At 34.8% G+C, this 21,471-nt stretch overlaps 1 protein-coding gene across 1 annotated transcript; it reads right to left on the bottom strand.

The window, feature by feature from the left end:
• Window positions 1-1,069: 1,069 nt before the first annotated feature.
• Window positions 1,070-1,945, bottom strand: LOC116209103 (receptor like protein 22-like). The gene is made up of 2 exons (XM_031542661.1): window positions 1,775-1,945; window positions 1,070-1,693 (listed from the first exon to the last, which is right to left on the bottom strand). Exons 1-2 carry the CDS (start codon window positions 1,943-1,945, stop codon window positions 1,070-1,072), a joined length of 795 nt encoding a protein of 264 aa, XP_031398521.1.
• Between the last annotated feature and the right edge of the window lie 19,526 nt (window positions 1,946-21,471).

Here is a 21,471-nt window from a genome sequence, read left to right as displayed (position 1 = left end):
ATGTGGGAGTGACTATTATTGGTGAACGAATTAATTCTCTTTACGTGTTGTGAACGTTGTGCTATGATGTATCAAAAGCGAGTCCACAGAGTTGCAGTTGTCTTTCTGCTGCAAATAAATCCCGTGATACATAGCATGGAGTTTAGATTCGACTTTCTCCAATGATCCCATGAACTCTGCCTGCAGGCTTCATTTGCACAAAAGGGCAAGTGTAGTATCGCATCTCATTTCTGCTTATCAGCACACTTCCTTGCAATACAAGCGAGAAACAGGAATAGCCTCCATCTCTTTATCGTAGCACATCAACTATCAACTCCCGCGAATAGCTATCTAGAGCAAAAGAGAACTGTAGAGCCGCTGACTCCACAATTTGGCAAATTGAATACAAAGAAGGATTATAATCGTATTTCTGCTTTCCGTTGAACAAAATAAAGTTGGGAATTTATGATCTCAGGGACAGAATTGATTATTCAAATCTTTAGTATCAGAACTAGTACAACACCGAGGATGCATGCAAGCAGAACATTAAAAAGCATAAATTCTGTGATAGCAAATGAACACAAACAAGGAAGAACAGATAAAAAGGAAATTCTTGGAAAATAAGGTCTTTGAAGCTCTAGCATCATCAGAAGAACTCTTATTGCTTGCAAGGGTCGGAAAGCGTCCAGCCTGTCACGTGGTCCATTTCACTGGCCTTGCCTGCCCTTGAATGTAGATTCAAAACAACTTTCTCAGAAGAATCAATCTAGTAGCAGTACAGAAATTAAATAAGCTCACACAGTATTAAAGAAATTCCGAAAGAGATCCACGAGCGACAGGCTTTTAAAATATTGACAGTATATGTTGCTGGAGAATATGTAATATTTAGCATGAAGGAAGAAAATTTGTAATGAAAATACCTTGCAGGATTTCCTGGAGCAGTTCTTTTCTTCGGCTTGTTTGTTTTTCTAGTCCAATATTTCCTCTCAACCATTTTTACCAGCCACCAGGGTCTCCCAGTTACTAGCACGATATACCCAATTGAAATCCCAATTCCAACTCCGCATCCAAAGCCCATCAGCACCGCTCTCTATTCAATCCAATGAACGGTTTCGGCCTCTTCATCTTCAGGGGAAGTTAAAGGCGGTGACTGTTGTGAGTCAGTCCCAAATGCTTTTGGCAAAGGATGGCCACACAATCCAAGATTCCCATCAAAGGAATCACTCTTAAATGCGTATATCTGTGTGCTCCGAGGGATAGGTCCTATTAGTTTATTCATTGAGAGATTCAAGTAGGAAAGGAACGACAAATGTGCCAATGTTATCGGAATATTCCCTATGAGCCGGTTTGAAGACAGGTCCAACCACTCAACATTAGCCGAATTTTCAATGGAATAAGGGATGATGGCAGTAAGATTTTTGTGAGAAAAGTTTAGCCCCTTGAGTGCCTGTAGCTGTCCAGTGGCTTCTGGAATCTCTCCCTCGAAAGATTTGCTAGAGAAGTCAATGGCTGTAAACACCATAAGAATCTTCACTAGCTCAGTCTCCAGCCCCTTCATGACTACCACAATGGAATCTTGATAGTATTGATTTTGCCCACCCATATATTGTAAACAACTTATCTGAGTTCTCTCTTCATTCCTCATGGCAATCAAGTTGACAGTGTACTTAATCGAAAGTGGACCCGAAAAGTTGTTGTTGGAGAGGTCGAATATCTTGAGTTACCGGAAAGGATGATCAGTTTTGCTAGAACTATCCACCGGACCATAGAACCTGTTGGATCTCAGTACAAGCACTTGCAGATTTGGAAGAGCTTCCAACCAAAAAGGGAACCTGCCCTCCAACTCAGTTTTACTGAGAACCAGAACCTCCAAATTCTTGCAATATGCCAGAGATTGTGGCTGGGTGACTCCAAGTCGATTTTGACTCAAGCGGATCGTTGTCAAGGTGGTATTCTGGACGAACATTTCTGGTATTTGACCAAAAAATTAATTGCCCGGAGATCCAACACTAATAGAGAGGCATATAAATTAGTAAAATAATGAGCAATGGAGCCGGTCAAGCTGTTATTGGATAGATCGATGATCTTTAGCCCAAACGCATTGTGTGTATGGGGAGGAATTTCTCCACCAAACTTATTGTCTGAAAAAATGTAGTATTGAAGAGCGGGTGGTGGAAGAATTTCATTGATGCCCCCATGAAACTTATTTGACTGCAAATATGGCGTATGCATGCTGTAGAAGGTAGGATCTGATAAACAATGTGGGAAAGTGTCGTAAATTCCATTGTAACTGACATTTAAATGCTCTAACCTCGTACAATTTGCTAGAGATTGTGACAGTGGACCTTGTAATAGATTGTGCTCAAATCCAACCAGACGAGGCTGCTTACATTTCCCAAACATCTCCAAATGGTGCCGTTGAATATGTTATCTGAGAGGCCTAGCCCAATAAGAACATTAAAATAATTTTCTTGGCCATTTGCATGCCTTCCAAGTTTTATTGGTTATGCCATTAATGTTATATCTATATATATTTGCACTCTCATCATAAAAGTCGAGAATTTGGAGGAGTATTATGTGTGCTAGCGGCATAGCTAATCTGCATAAGGATAAACCAGCCAAGCAGAAAAGAGCAGCGGTAGACAAAAAGAACATAGGAGAAATCCATCTGTCAGGGAGCTCCGACCAGCACGAGATCAAACCTCGATCGGGATGTCAAACGAACTCCGATTGAGATGAAATTTTGGCAATGGCCTCAGAAATTTTGAATCGGGGTTTTGAACAATGAAAAATTTTAATTTGAGCTTGTTTATAGGTGCCGTTTTTGGCTGAGTTTGTAAATCGAGCTTTTCATGTGATGAATTTCAATTTTTAAGATCCAAGAGAGTGCATCTCTTGATTTTGGATCCAATGGTTTGTCCTTGATGAAAAGTTATGTGTAACCACTATTGTTTTAGTGAAGTTGATTCGGAATTCATCCCATGGTTTTTCCCACGTTGGGTTTTTCACGTTAATAATCTTGGTGTTTGTCTATCTTTTTTATATCCCATTTTGATCACACAAGACGGGAAAGATTAACTCGTTGTGTATAGGTATTCGGTGATCCTTTCCCAACAAGTGGTATCAAAATCTACGCAAAAGGTTTTTCTTTGCCTTCCAAGCTTTATTAGATATTTATTATACACAATCTTATTAATTTTATTTTGATGAGTATTAGCATATTTATGTTAAAGAGTAGTTTTAAATAGGTTTAAATTTTTATAGATAATATATTTTGTTCAATTGAAATCTGTATAGTTAGCTTTATATTGTTTGATGAACAAACTATAATTAGACCTATACTCTAAGAAGATTGATGGAGTTAGCATTATCTTTTCAAATTTCTTTGATTTTTAAGAATATTTCTCTCAACATTAACTATTTTTCCTCAATCTATATATATATATATATATATAAAAGCAAGGTACAAGATGAGCCCGGCCGGATGGCTTTAGAATGCTCCGTTTTTTAGTGGAATTTTTCGATTGTTTGAATTTTATAAATTTTATATTATCTTTGATTATTAAATTAGTAACAAAATCATCTGAAATAATATTACATTTAAAAATTCGAAAATATCATAAAATCTTTTGGATACTATAGTGATCTCCAATTGAAGGTAACATAAATTTTCTAAATGGATTGTCTAGGTTTTTAAATTTTTTCATTTTCGGAATTATTTTTAATGAAAAATAATTTTTAAAAGATATCTCATTGTAAAATTTGATTTCTTGATTATTTTTTATTTAATAATCTTGAATCTTTTAATATGAAAGTTAATAATTTAATCCGAATGTCCTTATAACGCTTTGCTTCTGAATGAAATTTTCTTGATTTTTTGAGTTTTTTGAATTCTTGTGAATGCAGAAAATCCATGTTAGGGGAGCTTAACACCTTAGTGGGCAAAACCTAGTTTGACTGAATTAGTCAGGGCCCAATTGGACTTCATAATAGGGTTCACACCAAAAAATTTGAAAATACCATAAAATCTTTTGGATAATACGGTAATCTCCATTGAGTACAATGTAAATTTTCTAAATAGAACTTTCTAGGTTTTCCAAATTTTTTAAATTTTTGGAATTATTGTTATTAAAAAATATTTTTTTAAAACATATCGCATCACAAAATATGATTTCTTGATTAATTTTTATAATCTACATATTATTTAATAAAATGAAATTTCATTACATGAATATTAAAATCAAAATAAGTATATATTATGATATATTCATACATAATATAGATATATTAATATATGGTTATGTGGACAACTTTTAGTATACATAATAAGAAAAAATATTTATGAATTATATTGTTTAGATATCTATATTTTAAAATAGATTAGACAATATTTTATAGATATATATGGAATCTTCTAGGTTTTTTGAATTTTTTTATTTTCGGAATTATTTTTAGTAAAAAATATTTATTTAAAGATATCTCCTCATAAAATCTAATTTCTCGATTTCTTTAATTTTTATAATCTATATAACATAATGCATTTGAAATAAATGAGAAAAAATTTATTATGTGTATAGATATTATTTAATAATCTCGATTTTTTCAAAAATAAAAATTAATATTTTATAAATCAATATTAACATCAAAATAAGTATATATATATTTTTTTATTTTATTTTATTTTGCTAACCCGGGCTGTCCGAGTTTCGCCCGACTAATCCCAGGAGCTCCGTGAACCCCCGGTGGCGTACGGAGCGTGTAATTTCGCTAAAGGTGCTCCGGTGGACCCAAGGGGATTCGAACTCGGGTCTCGGTGCAAACTTGGGTGCATATTAACCACTAGGCCGAACCCCCTTGGTGTTAATCAGTATATATATTAGCATATAGTAATACATAATATAAAATATGTTAATATATGGTTATGTGGACAACCTTTAGTGTATATATAAATTATATGTTTTTGAAGATATCTATTTTTAAAAATAGATTAAATAATATTTATAGATATATATAAACTATATTTTCTTTTCAAAAAACAAATCAGATTTGTTCAATGAAAAAAGAAAACAAATCAGATTATATTTTATATGATATTTATATATATGAATTATCACACACATAAATATGAACTTAATTAGCTTTCAAAGAACACGTCTACAATTAGAAGCGAGTTCTCGAAATTGTCTCTCTAAATACAAGTGAGTTTATTAAATTTATACTTTGATTTTTCTCTCATTTTTATTGAAATTTTTCATTCTTTTATTTTTCTCTAATTTTTTACTTTTTTTCAATATTGGTGATGTGAGTTTTATCTCTCGAAAAGTATTGCTACCCCTTCTGTCATAAAAAGCAAAGATTGTTTTTTTATTATTATTTTTGTTTCTCTCTTAGTTCCCACACAATTTTTTTAAAAAAATTTAATTTTAATTTTCTTTTAAATAGGTGAACTATTTCGTGCAACGCACGGGTTTCACGACTAGTTTATATAGTTTTATGATTTCTTTTAGTTGTAACTGCAAGATTTATATTTAAATATAGTGATTTCTCTAGAAAATTCTTGGACTGAAAAAATTTGCAATACTACTTAAGTTACTTCCATCACTCCTCGTAATAAATTTTATGTTTTTGAACTATTTTAGTGGTCAATAATTTTTTCCTATAAAGTTTCAATTCAAAAATGATATACATAAACTTTGTGTTAATCTAATCTTACATGATTAATTTTTAATATTATTCTTCATATTTTCTGTAGATTTTATTTTTTATCTTACACTAGGTACTATTTTTTGTGGGTCATGAGAGAGGTTTATGGGTCTAGTATCATAATAGGAAATAAAAAGAAATAAAGGAATTCAAGACCTTTTGATCTCGGGTCGACGTCTTGAGCCCTTGCTTTAAACCTTTCCTCTTTAAATCCGCCTTTTCGGGGAGATTATTTGCTTATATCATGCTATATCGCAATCCCAATTCATATTCTGTCATTACGAGGTGCAATTTCAATCTGGTCTACGAAACCAAAAACTCTATATTACATTTATTTTCTTCGTTGAATATGTCGAACTGGGGGAGAAAAACATTTTTTTTTCTGTAGGGGAGAAAAACTTTTTTACTCTTCCGAAAAAGGGAAAAACAAAATTGTGATCTCTACTATTGTTTCGATTTTGCTCCCTCCAGCATAACATCCCTATCATTAGAATTTAGATGCATGTCCTTCAATCTAACCGCCATACGAATGCCAGAATAATCTCCCGTCTATTTGATCTCCACCATTCGGAGTTAGGGAACAGTGATGCTTCAGCTTCATTGCTAAGCTAGGCAGAAGCAACTTTTATTTTCTTAAATAAATTTGCTCATGCAATTATTAGGAAGACATGAAGATTATCGAGATCTAGAATCTCACATTGAAAAACCAATGATAAAACCATGGGATTATAAGAGATTGAGGGTCACAATTTATCATCAACTCAACCTTTTGAATCGGTGATGGTCCTAACTGTTTGTAGGTCTAAATTTTATATACTACTAGATTGGATTCCTCACCAATACGTACATTTATCATCATTCAGCTCGAGTTTTTGAATCGGAAATGGTCAAATATTTTACAAGTATGCAAGAATTAATTAATATGGTGGGCTGCGTGTTGATTAACTATAAAGATAGTGAGATGTGTTTGAGTTTCAATCATAAAATGTGCTATATATATTTTCGGTTATAAGGGAGGTATATGGTTTAAGACAAAGAATTAGATCCTTATAACAAATAAATGGGCAGAGATAATCCACAACAAGTATTGAACCTGAATTTCTTTGTTACCTGACGAAAACGTGCGCCACTTTACACTCTCTTTGATGTATTTTTTTATATGTAGGACAAACCTCATATCCCTATCAATGGCCGATTTAATTGGCTGAGTCGAGAGCTTTAATAGCAGAAACAAGGTGACCACAACGATGCTCCATTTAAATTAAGGTGTGTTTGGTGGCAGGTCGTCGACTTTCTCTCTATATGTATATAGAGTACAATGCAGTTTGCCACCCAACCTTTGAGTTTAGTGGCAAAGTGCTCCTTGATCTCTGAAAAGTTGCACTATATCACTTAACTTATTTAAAAAGAAGCAAAGTGCACCCCGGCTACTTTTCCAATGACTTTTCCGGCCAAATATTAATTTACTAATTTCATATTTCAAGAAAAAAATTCAAAAACTAAAAAAAATGAAAATTGAAAAAGAAACGGAGAACGAGCTAAAAGAGGGGAGGGAGAGATGTCAACATAATTGGAGGAGAAGCAGGAGTGGATAAGCAAACAAAAAAGAAAGCAAATCACACTCCTTTTCTCTCGTTTCTCCTTCTTCTCAAGCCTTTGACAGCCAATCTTGATGTTCACAGAATTGGAGAAGCAGCAGGAAATGTGAAGTGAAGAGAAACCTGCACTGAAAATTTTCACATGGAAGATCAAGGTATTCACTAGTTTGATTGCAAGGCTTTGCTTATTGTAGTGACTAGTAGTCGGATTCTCCATTCCCATTGACTTATATATATTATTGGCTAGGGCTTGAATTTGCGAGGTCAATTTGACCTGAGAAGAGAAGGGATAGAAACATGTTCTTGGTTCCAATGACATGGCAATGTTCTTTTGATTTATGTAAATGGGACGAGAAATGGGTATCTCTCGTTGTTCTTTCATCCTCAAGGCTCTCAAGTCTTGAGAAGATCCAAAGCATACTCGTACAGCCGACAAAAGACTCGAACATGGGCAAGGCAATCGAGGTCCTCAAATCTCTCTTGCGTCCTCCTCACGCCCGACCACTTCCGCCTCTTTCTTGCTCTCTGTTCATTTTTTTCCAAATATTTTTTTTGTAGTTTTTGAAATTATTAACTGACATATGATATCAATAAATTAAAATTTTGGCCGGAAAATTCGTCGAAAAAGTCATTCGGTGGTGCACGTAGCTTCTTTTTAGATAGATCGGGTGGTATAGTGTAATTTTTTAAAAGCCAGAAGACACTTTGCCACTACACTCAGAAGTTAGGGGCAAACTGCATTTTACTTTTATATATATTGGTGTGGGTTTTCTAATATATTAGGAAATTAATGCTTGGGAAAAGATAAATTGTTATAGTGGTAATGGCCCGTACCTCTTGGTTAGTGTATTCGATTTCTATCATTCGGTACTTCTGGTATATGTTTATTTTGCTTCGATGTTGCATGGGCATCCTCTGAGAGAGGAAAAATGTACCATAAATTAATGTACTTTTATTTTAACGGCTTACCTTGAGAATTTCACGATGCCTTAACATTTCCAATAAATTCAAAACCGTATATTATTTTCCTTACTGGAAAAAATAACTTTATATTATTTTTCTTTTATGTGACGATAACCCATCGATTCATCTTAATGAATGAAATAGGTCCATTCCCCCCAAAAAAATAAAAATAAAAAGGCCCAATAAAGAAGGGTTCCAAACGTATTTGCTCCTCCTCTCTTTTATATCTTTTCTTGTGGAAAGGTGGTATTACATTACAAGAAGGGGACACGAGCAGATGAAGCAAAAGTGTATGAAAAGCGAATATTTGCATAAGCTTGGCTCCCTTTTTTTCTTTTCTTTCACTTTCTTTATATATCAAAAAAATTTAAATAGGCCTATTTCAAAGTGAAAACTAATAAGATCTTAACAATTAAAATTTATTATTGCAATTATTCGAGTGCTTATTAATGCTCACTCTCCTATTTGTTACAATTTAATTTGTGTTTCTCACGCCATATGATGTCATTTGATCATCAAAAAATTCGACTATATCTATTAACCCACCGAGGGTGAGGTAAACGAACTCGGCCGTGCAAAAGGACAAGAAACCGTATATATAGCTAGGTTCGTTCTTTTGTGTTCTTAATATAAATGGACCCATCCTGAGGTGGTGACTATGACCGGTTGTAATTTCTTTTCATTTCCGTCCATTTCCGATATTATTAAAACGGAGCGCGGGATATTGAATTTGAAAATTGAATGTATTGGTTCTTGATTCCGTCGCATTATTGAACTCTCTCTCTTTCTCTGCTTTTATCTAGTGACTCACTGAGGGTGAGGTGACTTGATTTTTATATTCTTATAACGAATCGATCCTAATTAGACGGCGACTAAGACCGGTATTTTAGGTTCGGTTCGACAAGAATGTTGTTGTAATATAATTGATCGCAATATGATGCAGCATTATATAAGTAGAGAATACAGAGGGTCCATCTTAAAAGTGAATGATAATACAATTCCAAAATTCATAGAAAGAATAAATGAAGACAGATGAAGAACCATGAATGATCAAGCACATTCCTATCTTCCTGTGAAGCTGCCACCGTCGACAATTTTTCAGCTTTTTTCTTTCTCTAGTCTATTTTCATCATTTCTGTAGAATTATTATTTTTTCTTATTATTATTTTTAATTACAAATAAGGTCTATGGGTAAAAAAAATAGATAGGCCATGAGAAATATAGAACGTGGAGAGCTTTAGTATCTCACAAGCTAAAATGATCTGAAACCTCTTAATTAATTTTAATTAGATTGAAAACGATACCTTTGCACCAAGTTCCATTTGTGTAGTAGCTATTTTTTACCTTATGCCGTTTTCTCCTTATTTTCAGTAGCATTCTTCATTATTTATATCCCAAATACGTCCTCCAATTAATTTTGGTGAATATTTGTTATTTCTAATCTATCTATGCTACTTTGGTGTCCCCAACTCCCTCACGCCAACCTTTTCCTTTCCTCCTGCTCATCCTCTATACCTTTATTTTTTTTAATCCTTTTTTTTAATTATATATAATTCTTTTCTCTCCCTTTTTTTTTCCCAAAATTGCTATTTTAATTATAATCCATCTGTCTTATGCAATTTGGGTTTGTCTTTTTTTTTAGTGTGAACCTTGGTATGGGATAGGGCAATTGGACTCCGACTAATCGGGTCGAGCCATGTTGGCCCACTAAGAGGTAAAACTCTCCCGTCGTCGATTTTCTGCATTCACAAGGACTCGAACTAGAGACTTTAGTTGAGCGGAACAAGAGCCGAACCGCTTGAATCAACACACATTATTTGTCTTTTTCTTTTTTAAGTACTTTGGAAAATACTTACCTAATATCAGAATACTACGCATTTGAATAGAATCACACTTTTTAAATGGAAATACTGCCTTATTACGGTGACAAATTGTCAATTTTGTATGAAAACTCATATAGCTAAGCTTGTTCTCCCGTGTTTTTATTGTAATGGATCCTCCCTAAGGTGGTGACTAAGACTGGTTGTCACTTCCATCAAATTCCTCCCATTTCTGGTATACTATCATACAACAGAGCTCGGGGTGTACCATTTATGAGAAGTGAGCGTTTGATTTCATATCGAGGATTGTTACTGCATTATTGGAAACTCTTTCTCTTTCAATGTCTTTATCTAGATCTGATCTAGTGACTCATTGAGGGTGAGGCAATTTGGTTTGTTCTTATGTATTCTTATAATGGATCGATCGAAGACGGTGACTAAGACCAGTAATTTGGGTTTCGGTCAACAAGAATGTGGTTATGATATAATTGAATTGCAATATGATGCCGCATTATATAAGTAGAAATATAGAGGGTCCATCTTGAAGGTGGGTGACAATAGAGGCCCAGAATTAATCCATCGAAGGAATAAATGAAGAGACATGAGCAACTATGAGCATGATCAAGCACATTCCTATGCTGCCAAACGTCGACTATTTGAACTTCTTGTGTAAAGTTCTTAATTATTCTTTATATATATATATATATATATAATTACAAATAAGGTCTCGGGGTCTAAAAAATAAAAAAATAGGTACAAGACAATATAAAAGCACGAAATATTTCACCGATTATAATCGAATCTAGGACCTCTTACTCTATTTGTCAAGCTCTTATTTTTTACTGTATGGCATTTTCTCCTTACTCGAGTTGCATATTCTTCGTTATTTGTCACCCAAATACGTCTTCAATTAATTTTGTAAATAATTACCTTCTATTTTCTCATCTATTTGTGCTTTTCTTGGGTAAATCATCTATTTATATGTGTTCTCAAATTCCTCGACGCGGTCCTTTGTGCTATATGAGAAAAAAATTAAAATTTTATGTGTTGTTTTATGAAAAAGTCAAAAAATCGTGTTTTATGATATAACATATCTTCTTTTTTTTTTTAATGAACTTATCCCTTCTTTTCAAAGTGTAACATTGAACACCCATGTTTTTCTGACATGGCAGAGCTACCCATGTAACATTGCTAGCTAATTGCAAGTCGTTTATATCATGGCAGAACTACCCAACCCTCTCTTCAAGCTTGAAGGCGACGATTCAGCTTCATCTCATGCTAAATCCCGTCAGAGCAATCATCTTGCCGCATCAGCATGGAGGCATCGACTCAGCTTGCATGTCACGGATACTTGAGTTCCCATTTGAAGGGAGCTCGCCTTACCACTTCGAGTACAAGCTCCCGCCATTAATGTTGTGAAATTATCATTGTAGATTGTGACTTGTGAGAGGAAGGAGTAATTCAGAATTCACATGAGAAAGCCAAAATACTCGAAGTTGGAACTCTATTTTTTTGGGAGTTGCAACACGGAGCGTACTGCCCAAAGTCAGTATACTCGGAGTTGCAACTTCGGTTTCGGACGTTGCAACTCCAAGTGTACTGCCTATAGTCTACATACTTGGAGTTGCAACTTTAGTTTATGGATGTTGCAAAACCGCGATGGTTATTTTTATGAAAAATCGTGACCGTGTGTGGAATGACATAACTCTTCCGAAAGATCACGAGTCCTCCTCATATAAACAAACACAAGAGGGGTTAAGGAATAATTAACAGAAAATCAAACTCTTTCTCTATTCTTTTTCTCTCTGTTTCTCTCCCCTGGTAATATATTCAAGAAGTCTTAGGAGGGATCTCCATTCTTGTTGCACAAAAATCTCAGTGGTCGTATTGTATTCTAAAGGTGATATTACAATTGAAGTTCTCGCGACAAACTCTTTGTAGTGGGGGGAATAATCGCCTTAAGGAAAGTGATCTTTAGGCCTCTTACCACATTCTAACTCTACTCTCGGACCCCCTTCTACAACAATTAAAACTGTGCATGTTTTCAGAAACTCATTTCCCCTTTTCTATTTTCTTCTTTGTTAAAAGTGTGACCCATAGCTTAGAGCAGATAGCATTTTCCTATACAATGGAGGCTTATAAGTTTTGTATAATAAAATAAAAATCCTTATAGCTATGATTCCATTTATGTTCCTTCTAGTTACAACAGAGGCTCTTTAGTTTAGTGTAAGAAAACCGGGTAATCATTCTACGAGAATTGAATATGACATATCTAAATTACTAGACAAAAACGTGTGTTACCGCAATGCTTATTATGCTACTACTATTCACGGGAGGCCACATCGGGACAAAGAGAGAATCTTTGGATTCTTGTTATGGAAAGGGCAGCCTGATCGAAACCTTTGGGATAAGGAAATGTTCACGAAATTAGTTGTTCAGAGGCAACAAGAAGAAAATCGACACCTGTGAGAATAATCGCCGAGGGAATTCATTTCTGCATGTAGGCCAGACAGATTAAAGGACACCCTTCACAAGGGCAAGAGAGTGAGTCCAGTGCTGTTGGAAATTGTGAGAAATTTTCCTTATATCCCATTTCTAGAACCTTTTTTTCTTAGCGTGTACTACTTGGTATACAAAATTCAGAGGTCCAACGAATCGTGGCTAATTTAGATTTGAACTAGATTGGCTCGCTAAGCGATAAAATTCTCCAATCGTAAATATTTTTCAATTCACAAAATTTAAGCATGAGATATTGTTTAAGAGAACACATGCCTTAACCAACTCTATTATTTTTCTTTTTCTTTGCTGAATACCAACTCATTGGTTATTTCTAGAATAATCTATTAACTAATCTATTTTCAGACTGGACTGATGACCGACTAGGTAGAGTGAGTGATATTAACGGGTCCAACCAAAATAATATGAGATAATAAATGCAAGAATTTATTTTATTAATGCAAGAGTTCCTTTGGGAAAGGGGTGACTCAGAGAGTTCTCATAAGCATTTTTTCGATATTTTTAAAGATAAGCAGTATTAATTTGATGAAAAAAACTTTTCAAATCATGGGTTGGATTAAGTTTGATTATTTTAAATGTGAGTATAAAAACTATTTGTGTTTATCCTGTATTTTAAATATTAGTCAATCACCTATATTAATTTTAGCTAGTTTAAATTAGTATTTTTAGACACTTTAAATAATTTCGAAATAATCAACATGGGATGGTTCAAATGGTTCAGCGTTTGTTCCCCTTAAACAAAGTTTTGAGTTCGAGCTTTGTGTATAGAAAAAATTCATGATGAGAGAGTTTTATTCCCTTAGATTATCTCCAATGCAAGAGTCTTGGCCAAGTCTCTAAAGTGCGCCCTCACACTACCACATAGGCATCATGTCAAACTGAGGCACACTCAAAGAAAATGAGAGACATCCCACTCCAGTGCAAGTCTCTAATCCCAAGTTTGTAATGAGGGCCGACATACATATTATATTAATTAAACATAATTTAAAAATACAAAAAATATTTAAATGAATAATAAATATATATTTAAATTAATTAAAAACGGCTTTCCCTATGTATAGATCTAAAACTTCATTTCTTCCCTAGACAGGACCTCTAAGAAAAATTGAATACTCAGTTGTTAATCAACCCTAATTACAGTAAAAATTAAAATTCATTACAATAACATAAAATTATGCGACGTTAAAAAAATTGCATGACGTTAAAAATAAAATTACACCCCATTAGAAAAAATTACATATCGAATGACAATTTAGTGGGTATGGTGAAATTGCCATGTATGTTCTACCAAGTCTTTGTAATTGTCGATGCTTTTCTCTATCTAGAAACTTGATATGATTTCGGATATATTCCTCATATGGAGCAAAAATGTGTACTCTTAGCTCCAGTTGCATAACCTGAGCCACCCATAAATTGGGAGGGTTAACCCGCATGTCCGTAATGTGAGTTATATGGGACGTGGTATGGGAAATTGGGTTGATAATATGGAAGATATGGATGATGATAATTTGGAGGGTGAAAATTAGGATTTGAATGAGAGTTGGGATTTTGAGAATTTGAATTTTGGGGGAATCTCGAATTTTGAGTGTAAAATCCTGGAGTATTCGGATTTTGTGAAAATTGATTTGGAAGAAGACGAAGAAGAAGAATTTGGGTGAAATTGAAGTGATGTTATGTGGGTATCTATAGTAAAATTTTAAAAAATTATAAAAAAAATAAAAAAAAAAAGGATTTGGCTGTTGCCGCCAACGGCCATAGCTAAAAAAAAAATAAAAAGGAAAAGCAGCTGCCAGGTGGGTCCATTTGTCACACGGTGAGACGCATGCCGATCCTCTCCAGCTGTGCATGTCTCTAGAAGTGCGTCTACACCCCATGGAGACCATCTTAATGAGCCGACCCGGCTTGAACTTGATTAGTCGGGGGCTGTTTAGCTTTTGGATACTAAAATACACATCGAAAAAAATAATCTTGAAATCTACTATTATTATTCAACAACTTCGTCTCGTCACTTGTTCGTATAACACATCAAATGGGACATAGAAGGATTAAAGCTCAATAGACCAACAACTTGAGATAGAATGGTGGGAAAGGTACTTCGAAGAATCCATTCTAATTAAGGATAGTGGTATTCTCTTAAATTTTAGGATAATTTCAATTGAAAATACTAACCTCTATAGACAATTATATTATATAAATTGGGAGCCACCCATGAATTGGGAGGGTGAACCCGCATATCCTTAATGTGAGTTATATGGGACGTGGTATGGAAAATTGGGTTGACAATACGGAGGGTAGGGATGATGATAATTTGGAGGGTGAAACTTAGAATTTGAATGAGAGTTGGGATTTTAAGAATTTGAATTTTAGGGGAATCTCGGATTTTAGGTGTAAAATCCAAGAGCATTCGGATTTTGTGAAAATTGATTTGGATCCACCATTTTCTTTTTTGCTTGTAGAAGAAGAAGGTAAAGAGTAATTTGGGGTGAAATTGAAGTGATGTTATATTAGGAAAATTAAAAAAGTTACAAAAATAAAAAATAAAAAAATAGAATTTTGCCGTTGCCGCCAACAGCCACATTTCTAGCCATTAGCTGCAACGGCCATAATTAAATAAAAAATAAAAGGCACTTCAAAGAATCTATTATAATTAAGGATAGTGATATTCCCGTAAATTTTTAGATGACTTCAATTGAAAATACTAATCTCTAGAGACAATTATATTATATAAAGAAACTATTACAGGTCCCTATTAGATGTGTGGTGGCGAGTGGGGAGCTTTTCCCCTTAGCCACTTCCTCTTTTTTTCTAAAAAAAAGAACAAATTTATTTACTTTTTTCCTCGGTGTTTTTTAGACCCGCATGAAAAGATATCGATGACCTGATTAACCACTCAACCTAAATAACCATTATGATTAGACCAATTATTTCAACGAACATTTAATTCCACCATTTTAAAAAAATCCCCTCTTTTGCCCAATAATTGTAAATCCGACATGGAAAATATTACGGATAACCCAATTAAACCCTCGACTAAATGACCGTTCGTCGTAGTTGGACCGTTGTATTTTTTCCCCCGTTTTTAGCTAGAAAATTTTCTTTTAAAAAAAATTACATCAAAAAAATTAGCTTATATATAATATTTTCTTTTTGAAATTTTAGATCTACATTGCAAATTGAAACTCTCAGGTCCTTTTTTAACTTAATTAGAGGGATTAATTTTGGATCTTTTTTTTGTACCTCTAGTATCTGAAAGAAGGCAATGGAGCTCTATTATTTCATGTTCATTCTCTGGTCTACCTACTAAAGGGTAAATCTCTACCAATCGTCACATGAAAAAAACTCTGTATCTTATTTAAGGAGAAGAGACGTCGAATATTAATTTTGAAATTTATATAAAAAGAAACCCTTACCCCCTTTTTCTTTTCCTTTTCCTTTCACTTGATTTTTTTTATGCGGTGGGGCGCCAAGGCCACCACTGTTTTTGTAGGGTTACCAACAACCTATTGAAAATATTCTGCTAGAACCCACTTAGGTTAACTTTGGTGAACCACATGGATTTGTTAAGTATCACGCTGGCAAATTCCACCAATTTAGAAGCAAAATTGACATCTTACTAAACGCATACCAAATTGAAAGTTGGTATATTTTCATGCGATCGACATTAAGGATTGGCAAAGAACGAAATAAGACCAATTTCAAATATAATCATTAAGGACTCTAAATAATTCAATTAATTAATAACCATCAAGTTATGAAAAAGTTAAAAGTAAATTAGCAAATTCTTTTTATAGATAATTATTTGTCTGATTTATTTTTGGTCTATATGCTACCCACATTATTAAATAAATTGATATAATGCAAATAATAAATAATTAAAAAAATTCTAGACCCGTGGCATTGCGCGGGACTTTGGCCTAGTGTCTATGAAAGTAAAGTTGCCAAGTAATTTAAGATTATTCTTACAACTGAAATATAACATAAAATTTATAACTAAGAACATTTCGTACTAAGAATATTTCGTGCTTGGTCAACTGAAATCTTGGAAGAATAATGAATATTAATAACTAAGAACATTTCGTACACTTTTTTATGAAACAAATAAGACAAATTCTTTTACTCTGCAATGTTAAAAGATAAGGATATATTCCAAAAACACCCATTTTAAGGAAGTTCCATCCCATGTAGGTAAAATTTATAAATTTACAAGTGCTGCAAGGTCATTGAATCAGGGATTGCATTGTCCATTTTTTAAAATAAAGGATAGCATGATCCTTTAACGAAAGAAAGGAGTATTTGTGAAATTTGTCCTAAAAATAATTGATTAGGAAATATACTTTGCCTTTTCAACGTTGAAAGACAATTCAATCTTCTAGAACGTTACTGCCTTCGATGCTAAAATGGCTCTACAGAACAAAGGTCAAAAATCAAATAAATTTACTAGTAACTTCAAAAGTTCAAATTGACCAAGTGAACTACATATTACTACCAACAACGAAAATTAATAATCAATCTTTATATAATATATAATTGTTGTAACACTCAACATTGTTTGCCATTTACACAAAATCTTGAAATAGAGGCTTCTTATTCAATTACTTTTGAAATGCCACATGTAATAATTTTTTGTAACTTACATAGAAAAAGAAAAACATCATTGTTATTATCAATATATCAATATTATCAATATTATCATCATAATCATCATCAAATGTTTTCTTAACTTTCACTAAATGACATAATTACTGAGGACAAAACAATAGTTATTATTATAATTGTTGGGGACAAAGATAATTACTGGAGAGAAAAATAATAATAATTAATATTATATACCAAATGTTTTCGTAGCTTTCACCATATCTATATATAATATATAAGTGCTGGGGCATTCATCATTATTTTCCATTTGTACCAAATCTTGAAATGAAGGCTTGTCATTCAACGACTTTTGGAATACCACATGTAATAAATTTGTATAACGTGCACAAAAAAAAGAAAAGAAAAACATAATAATAATAATTATTAAAATCTTAAAAATCTATATATCAATATCATCATCATCATCATCATCATCATCATCATTATCAAATGTTTTCTTAATTTTCACTGATCTATATAGAATATATTAGCACCATGTTTTGGTGCACCTGTACTTGAGAGCAACAAAGAGGCTTACCAGCAGCAATCTTCCTGAACTCTAACAAAACGGCTTGGTAGACCCTGGACCACTATCCAGAGTCAGGTCAACAAAATGAAGAAATAATGTAGCAAACTTGAAAATAATCTCCATTATTCCTTATCGCTGAAACTAAGATAAGGGAATCCAAATATATGAGATAACATCATGTCAATCCAAAGCTCGTCCTTCCTTATCCAACATTATCTTCTATTTATATCTCCTTTATATGGAAGTCGACCATCTATATAATCTTCTCCCTATTCAAGAAATGTCTTGGACACCATGTGCATAATAATCTATTTTCCAATTGAGCGCCAAGGATATATCCTTTCATGCCATCTTGAGATGCTTCCATGTTCGTTCCACCTTAGCTTAGAAATAACCCACAACCTCCATTCTTTTGCCACCCAATCTCCAAGCGGCTGTCTAAAATCAGGTGATGCTGTGGGCTCGGATTGGGTTTCGATCACGGGCCATTCTCCTTGCATGGGCCTTGCTTATCTTATACAATCAATAACGAGTTGTCTCGTGAGCCCAATTATACCCATAAAATCCATCTTATCCATCACGCGCCACACGAGCTCCACAATTATCGCTAGGTTCGAAAATTTAGTATAAATAATGTTGCGCCTGATGTACGATAGTAGAAGACAATATGAACGAAAAAGCAAAAGGGACACACAGAATTGATTACCCAGTTCGTCAGTAATTCTGACTACGTCTGGGGGCGCTGCCAAGCTAGGTATATCCACTATTTTGAGTTAGGGTTACAAGAGATATAAACTGCTGTTTTAAAGGGAACAAACCCTAATTACATCCCCAATGGGCCGAATACAATATGAGTTGGATCGCCGATCTCGATCCGGATTCACAGTACTTCAGGCTCCATAACTCAACAATCTCCCACTTGGAGACTGAACACGAATGTAATTATCTCTTCATCTTCATAGTCAACAAATAACCCATAAATGATGGCGGCGCCAATCCTCGAACTCCTCAAGTTCCAAGGCCAGTTGAAGCCATGCATAGCTTCAACTTCTCTAAGGTCACAACTTTAGTTAACATGTCAGCAGGATTCTCGCTTCCACGAATCTTCATCAGTTGAAAAGTCTTCTTTTCCAAGAGATGTCGAATGTAATGATACTTCAACTCAATGTGCTTCGTTCTCAAATGAAAAACTGGATTCTTAGCTAAGAAAATAGCGCTCTGACTATCGCTGTAAAGAATACTGTTCTTCTGCTCTTTCCTCAGTTCACACAAGAAATTCTGCAGCCATATCATTTCTTTACTAGCCTCTGTCACTGCTATGTATTCCGCTTCTGTAGTAGACAAAGTCACTGTCTTCTGCAACTTAGAAGCCCAAGAAACCGATGTACGACCGAAAGTAAACACGTACCCAGTTGTACTCTTCCTTTTATCAAGATCACCTGCCAAGTCAGCATCAACATAACCATTCAAAACCATGTTCTTGCCTTCGAAACATAGAGCCCTCTCTGTGGTACCTCGCAAGTATCTGAAGATCCACTTTACTGCTTCCCAATGCTGCTTACCCGGATTACTCATATATCTGTTCACAACTCCCACTGCATGCGCAATATCTGGTTTAGTACACACCATAGCATACATAATACTTCCAACTATTGAAGCGCAGGGAACTTTCTCCATATGAGCACGCTCTGAATCACTTTTAGGTGAATCCCTTATTGATAGCTTAAAATGGCTACCCATAGGAGTACTTACTGGCTTTGCTGTATCCATACGGAATCTCTTCAAAACTTTTCAATATATTCAGCTTGTGAAAGGAACAGCTTTCCTGCCACTTTATCTCGATTAATCCTCATACCTGTTTAGCCTCTCCAAGATCCTTCATTTCAAACTGTTTGGACAATTGCTTCTTCAACTTATACACCTCTTGAGCACAAGAGCTTGCTATCAACATATCATCAACATATAATAGCAAAATAATAAAGCTATTGTCAAACCTCTTGAAGTAGCAACAATGATCAGCATTGCATCTGACGAACTCGATCTCATGCATGAACCCATCAAACTTCATATACCACTGTCTCGGGGCTTGTTTCAATCCATACAAACTTTTCTGTAGCTTGCACGCAAGCTCATTGCTACCTTCGGACAAGTATCCTTCTGGTTGCTTCATATATATATCTTCGTTAAGATCACCATGAAGAAAGGCTGTTTTTACATCCATTTGCTCTAAAAATAAATTCTCTGCAGCAACTATGTTCAAAACTAATATGATAGTAGTTAGCTTCACAACAGGAGAGAATATATCCGTATAATCAATACCTTGTTTCTGCTGAAAACCCTTCACAACCAACCTTGCTTTGTAACGCTTGCTTCCATCCGCCTCTTCTTTAATTCTGTAAACCCACTTGTTATGCAATGCTTTCTTACCCTTTGGAAGCTCAACTAGTTCCCAAGTGCTATTGGTCATTAAAGAATTCATTTCATCTTCCATTGCAAGCTCCCACTTGCTCGAGTGCTCACTCTGCATAGCCTCAGCATAACATTCGGGCTCACCACTATCAGTCAACAGAAGATAGTGTAAAGAGGGCAAGTACCTTTCCGATGCGTGATGTTGTCTTTCTGATCTCCTCAACGGAACTATAGGTGTACTTGGTTCTGCCTCAACAACCTCTTGGTCATTCTGAATCTTGCTAACACGTGAGTTTGTAATATCCAATTCAACAAACTGAGGGCTTTTAACCTGAGTACCTGCACTATCAATGTCTGGTGCACCCGACCTGTCTTTGTACAAAACATGCTCATTAAATATGACATCTCGACTTCGAATTATTTTCCGATTCTGATCATCCCAAAATATATAACCAAATTCATCACCGCCATATCCAATAAAAGTACACTTCACAGATTTTGCATCCAGTTTGCTTCTAGTAGTAGCATCAACATGAACATACAAAACACAACCAAAAACTTTGAGAAATGATAGGTTTACCTCTTTACCACTCCAAACCTCCTCTGGTATGTCGTTGTCCAAAGGAACTGATGGTCCTCTATTAATTAAGAAAGCAGCAGTGTTAACTGCATCTGCCCAAAATGTCTTCGGTAACCCACACTTCAATCGCATGCACCTGGCACGTTCATTCAAGGTTCTGTTCATTCGTTCTGCAACCCCGTTCTGCTAAGGGGTTCCTTTAATAGTTTTCTCCATGCGAATGTCATTCACAGCACAGTACTCTTTGAACTCATCGAGCTCATATTCTCCACCATTATCAGATCTCAAACATTTCACCTTCAGGCCTGTTTCATTTTCTACCAAAGCTTTCCACTTTCTGAAAGCATCAAAAGCGTCAGATTTACGTTTAAGAAAATAAACCCATACCTTCCTCGTGGAGTCGTCAATGAAGGTCATGTAATATGATGCGCCACCGAGAGATGTGACCGGTGTTGGTCCCCATAAGTCACTATGTACCAGCTCCAATTTCTGCTCCTTCAAGGTTTTACCAGCCTTCGAAAAACTGACTCTTTTCTGCTTCCCGAATACACAATCCTCGCATAATCCAAGCTCAACTATTTTTAGACCTGGTAGTTTGCCCTTTGAACATAACTGTTTCATCCCCTTCTCACTCATGTGGCCAAGCCTGCAATGCCACAAATCTGCATCGCTGTTTGCACTGGCGAGTGCAATGTTATCATGGTTGTTCACGGTCATGTACAGTGTACCCTCCTTCTT

The sequence above is a fragment of the Punica granatum genome, chromosome 5, assembly GCF_007655135.1.
Source record: "Punica granatum isolate Tunisia-2019 chromosome 5, ASM765513v2, whole genome shotgun sequence".
Taxonomy (NCBI): Eukaryota; Viridiplantae; Streptophyta; class Magnoliopsida; order Myrtales; family Lythraceae; genus Punica; species Punica granatum.
This window is presented reverse-complemented; position numbering and strand designations above follow the sequence as displayed.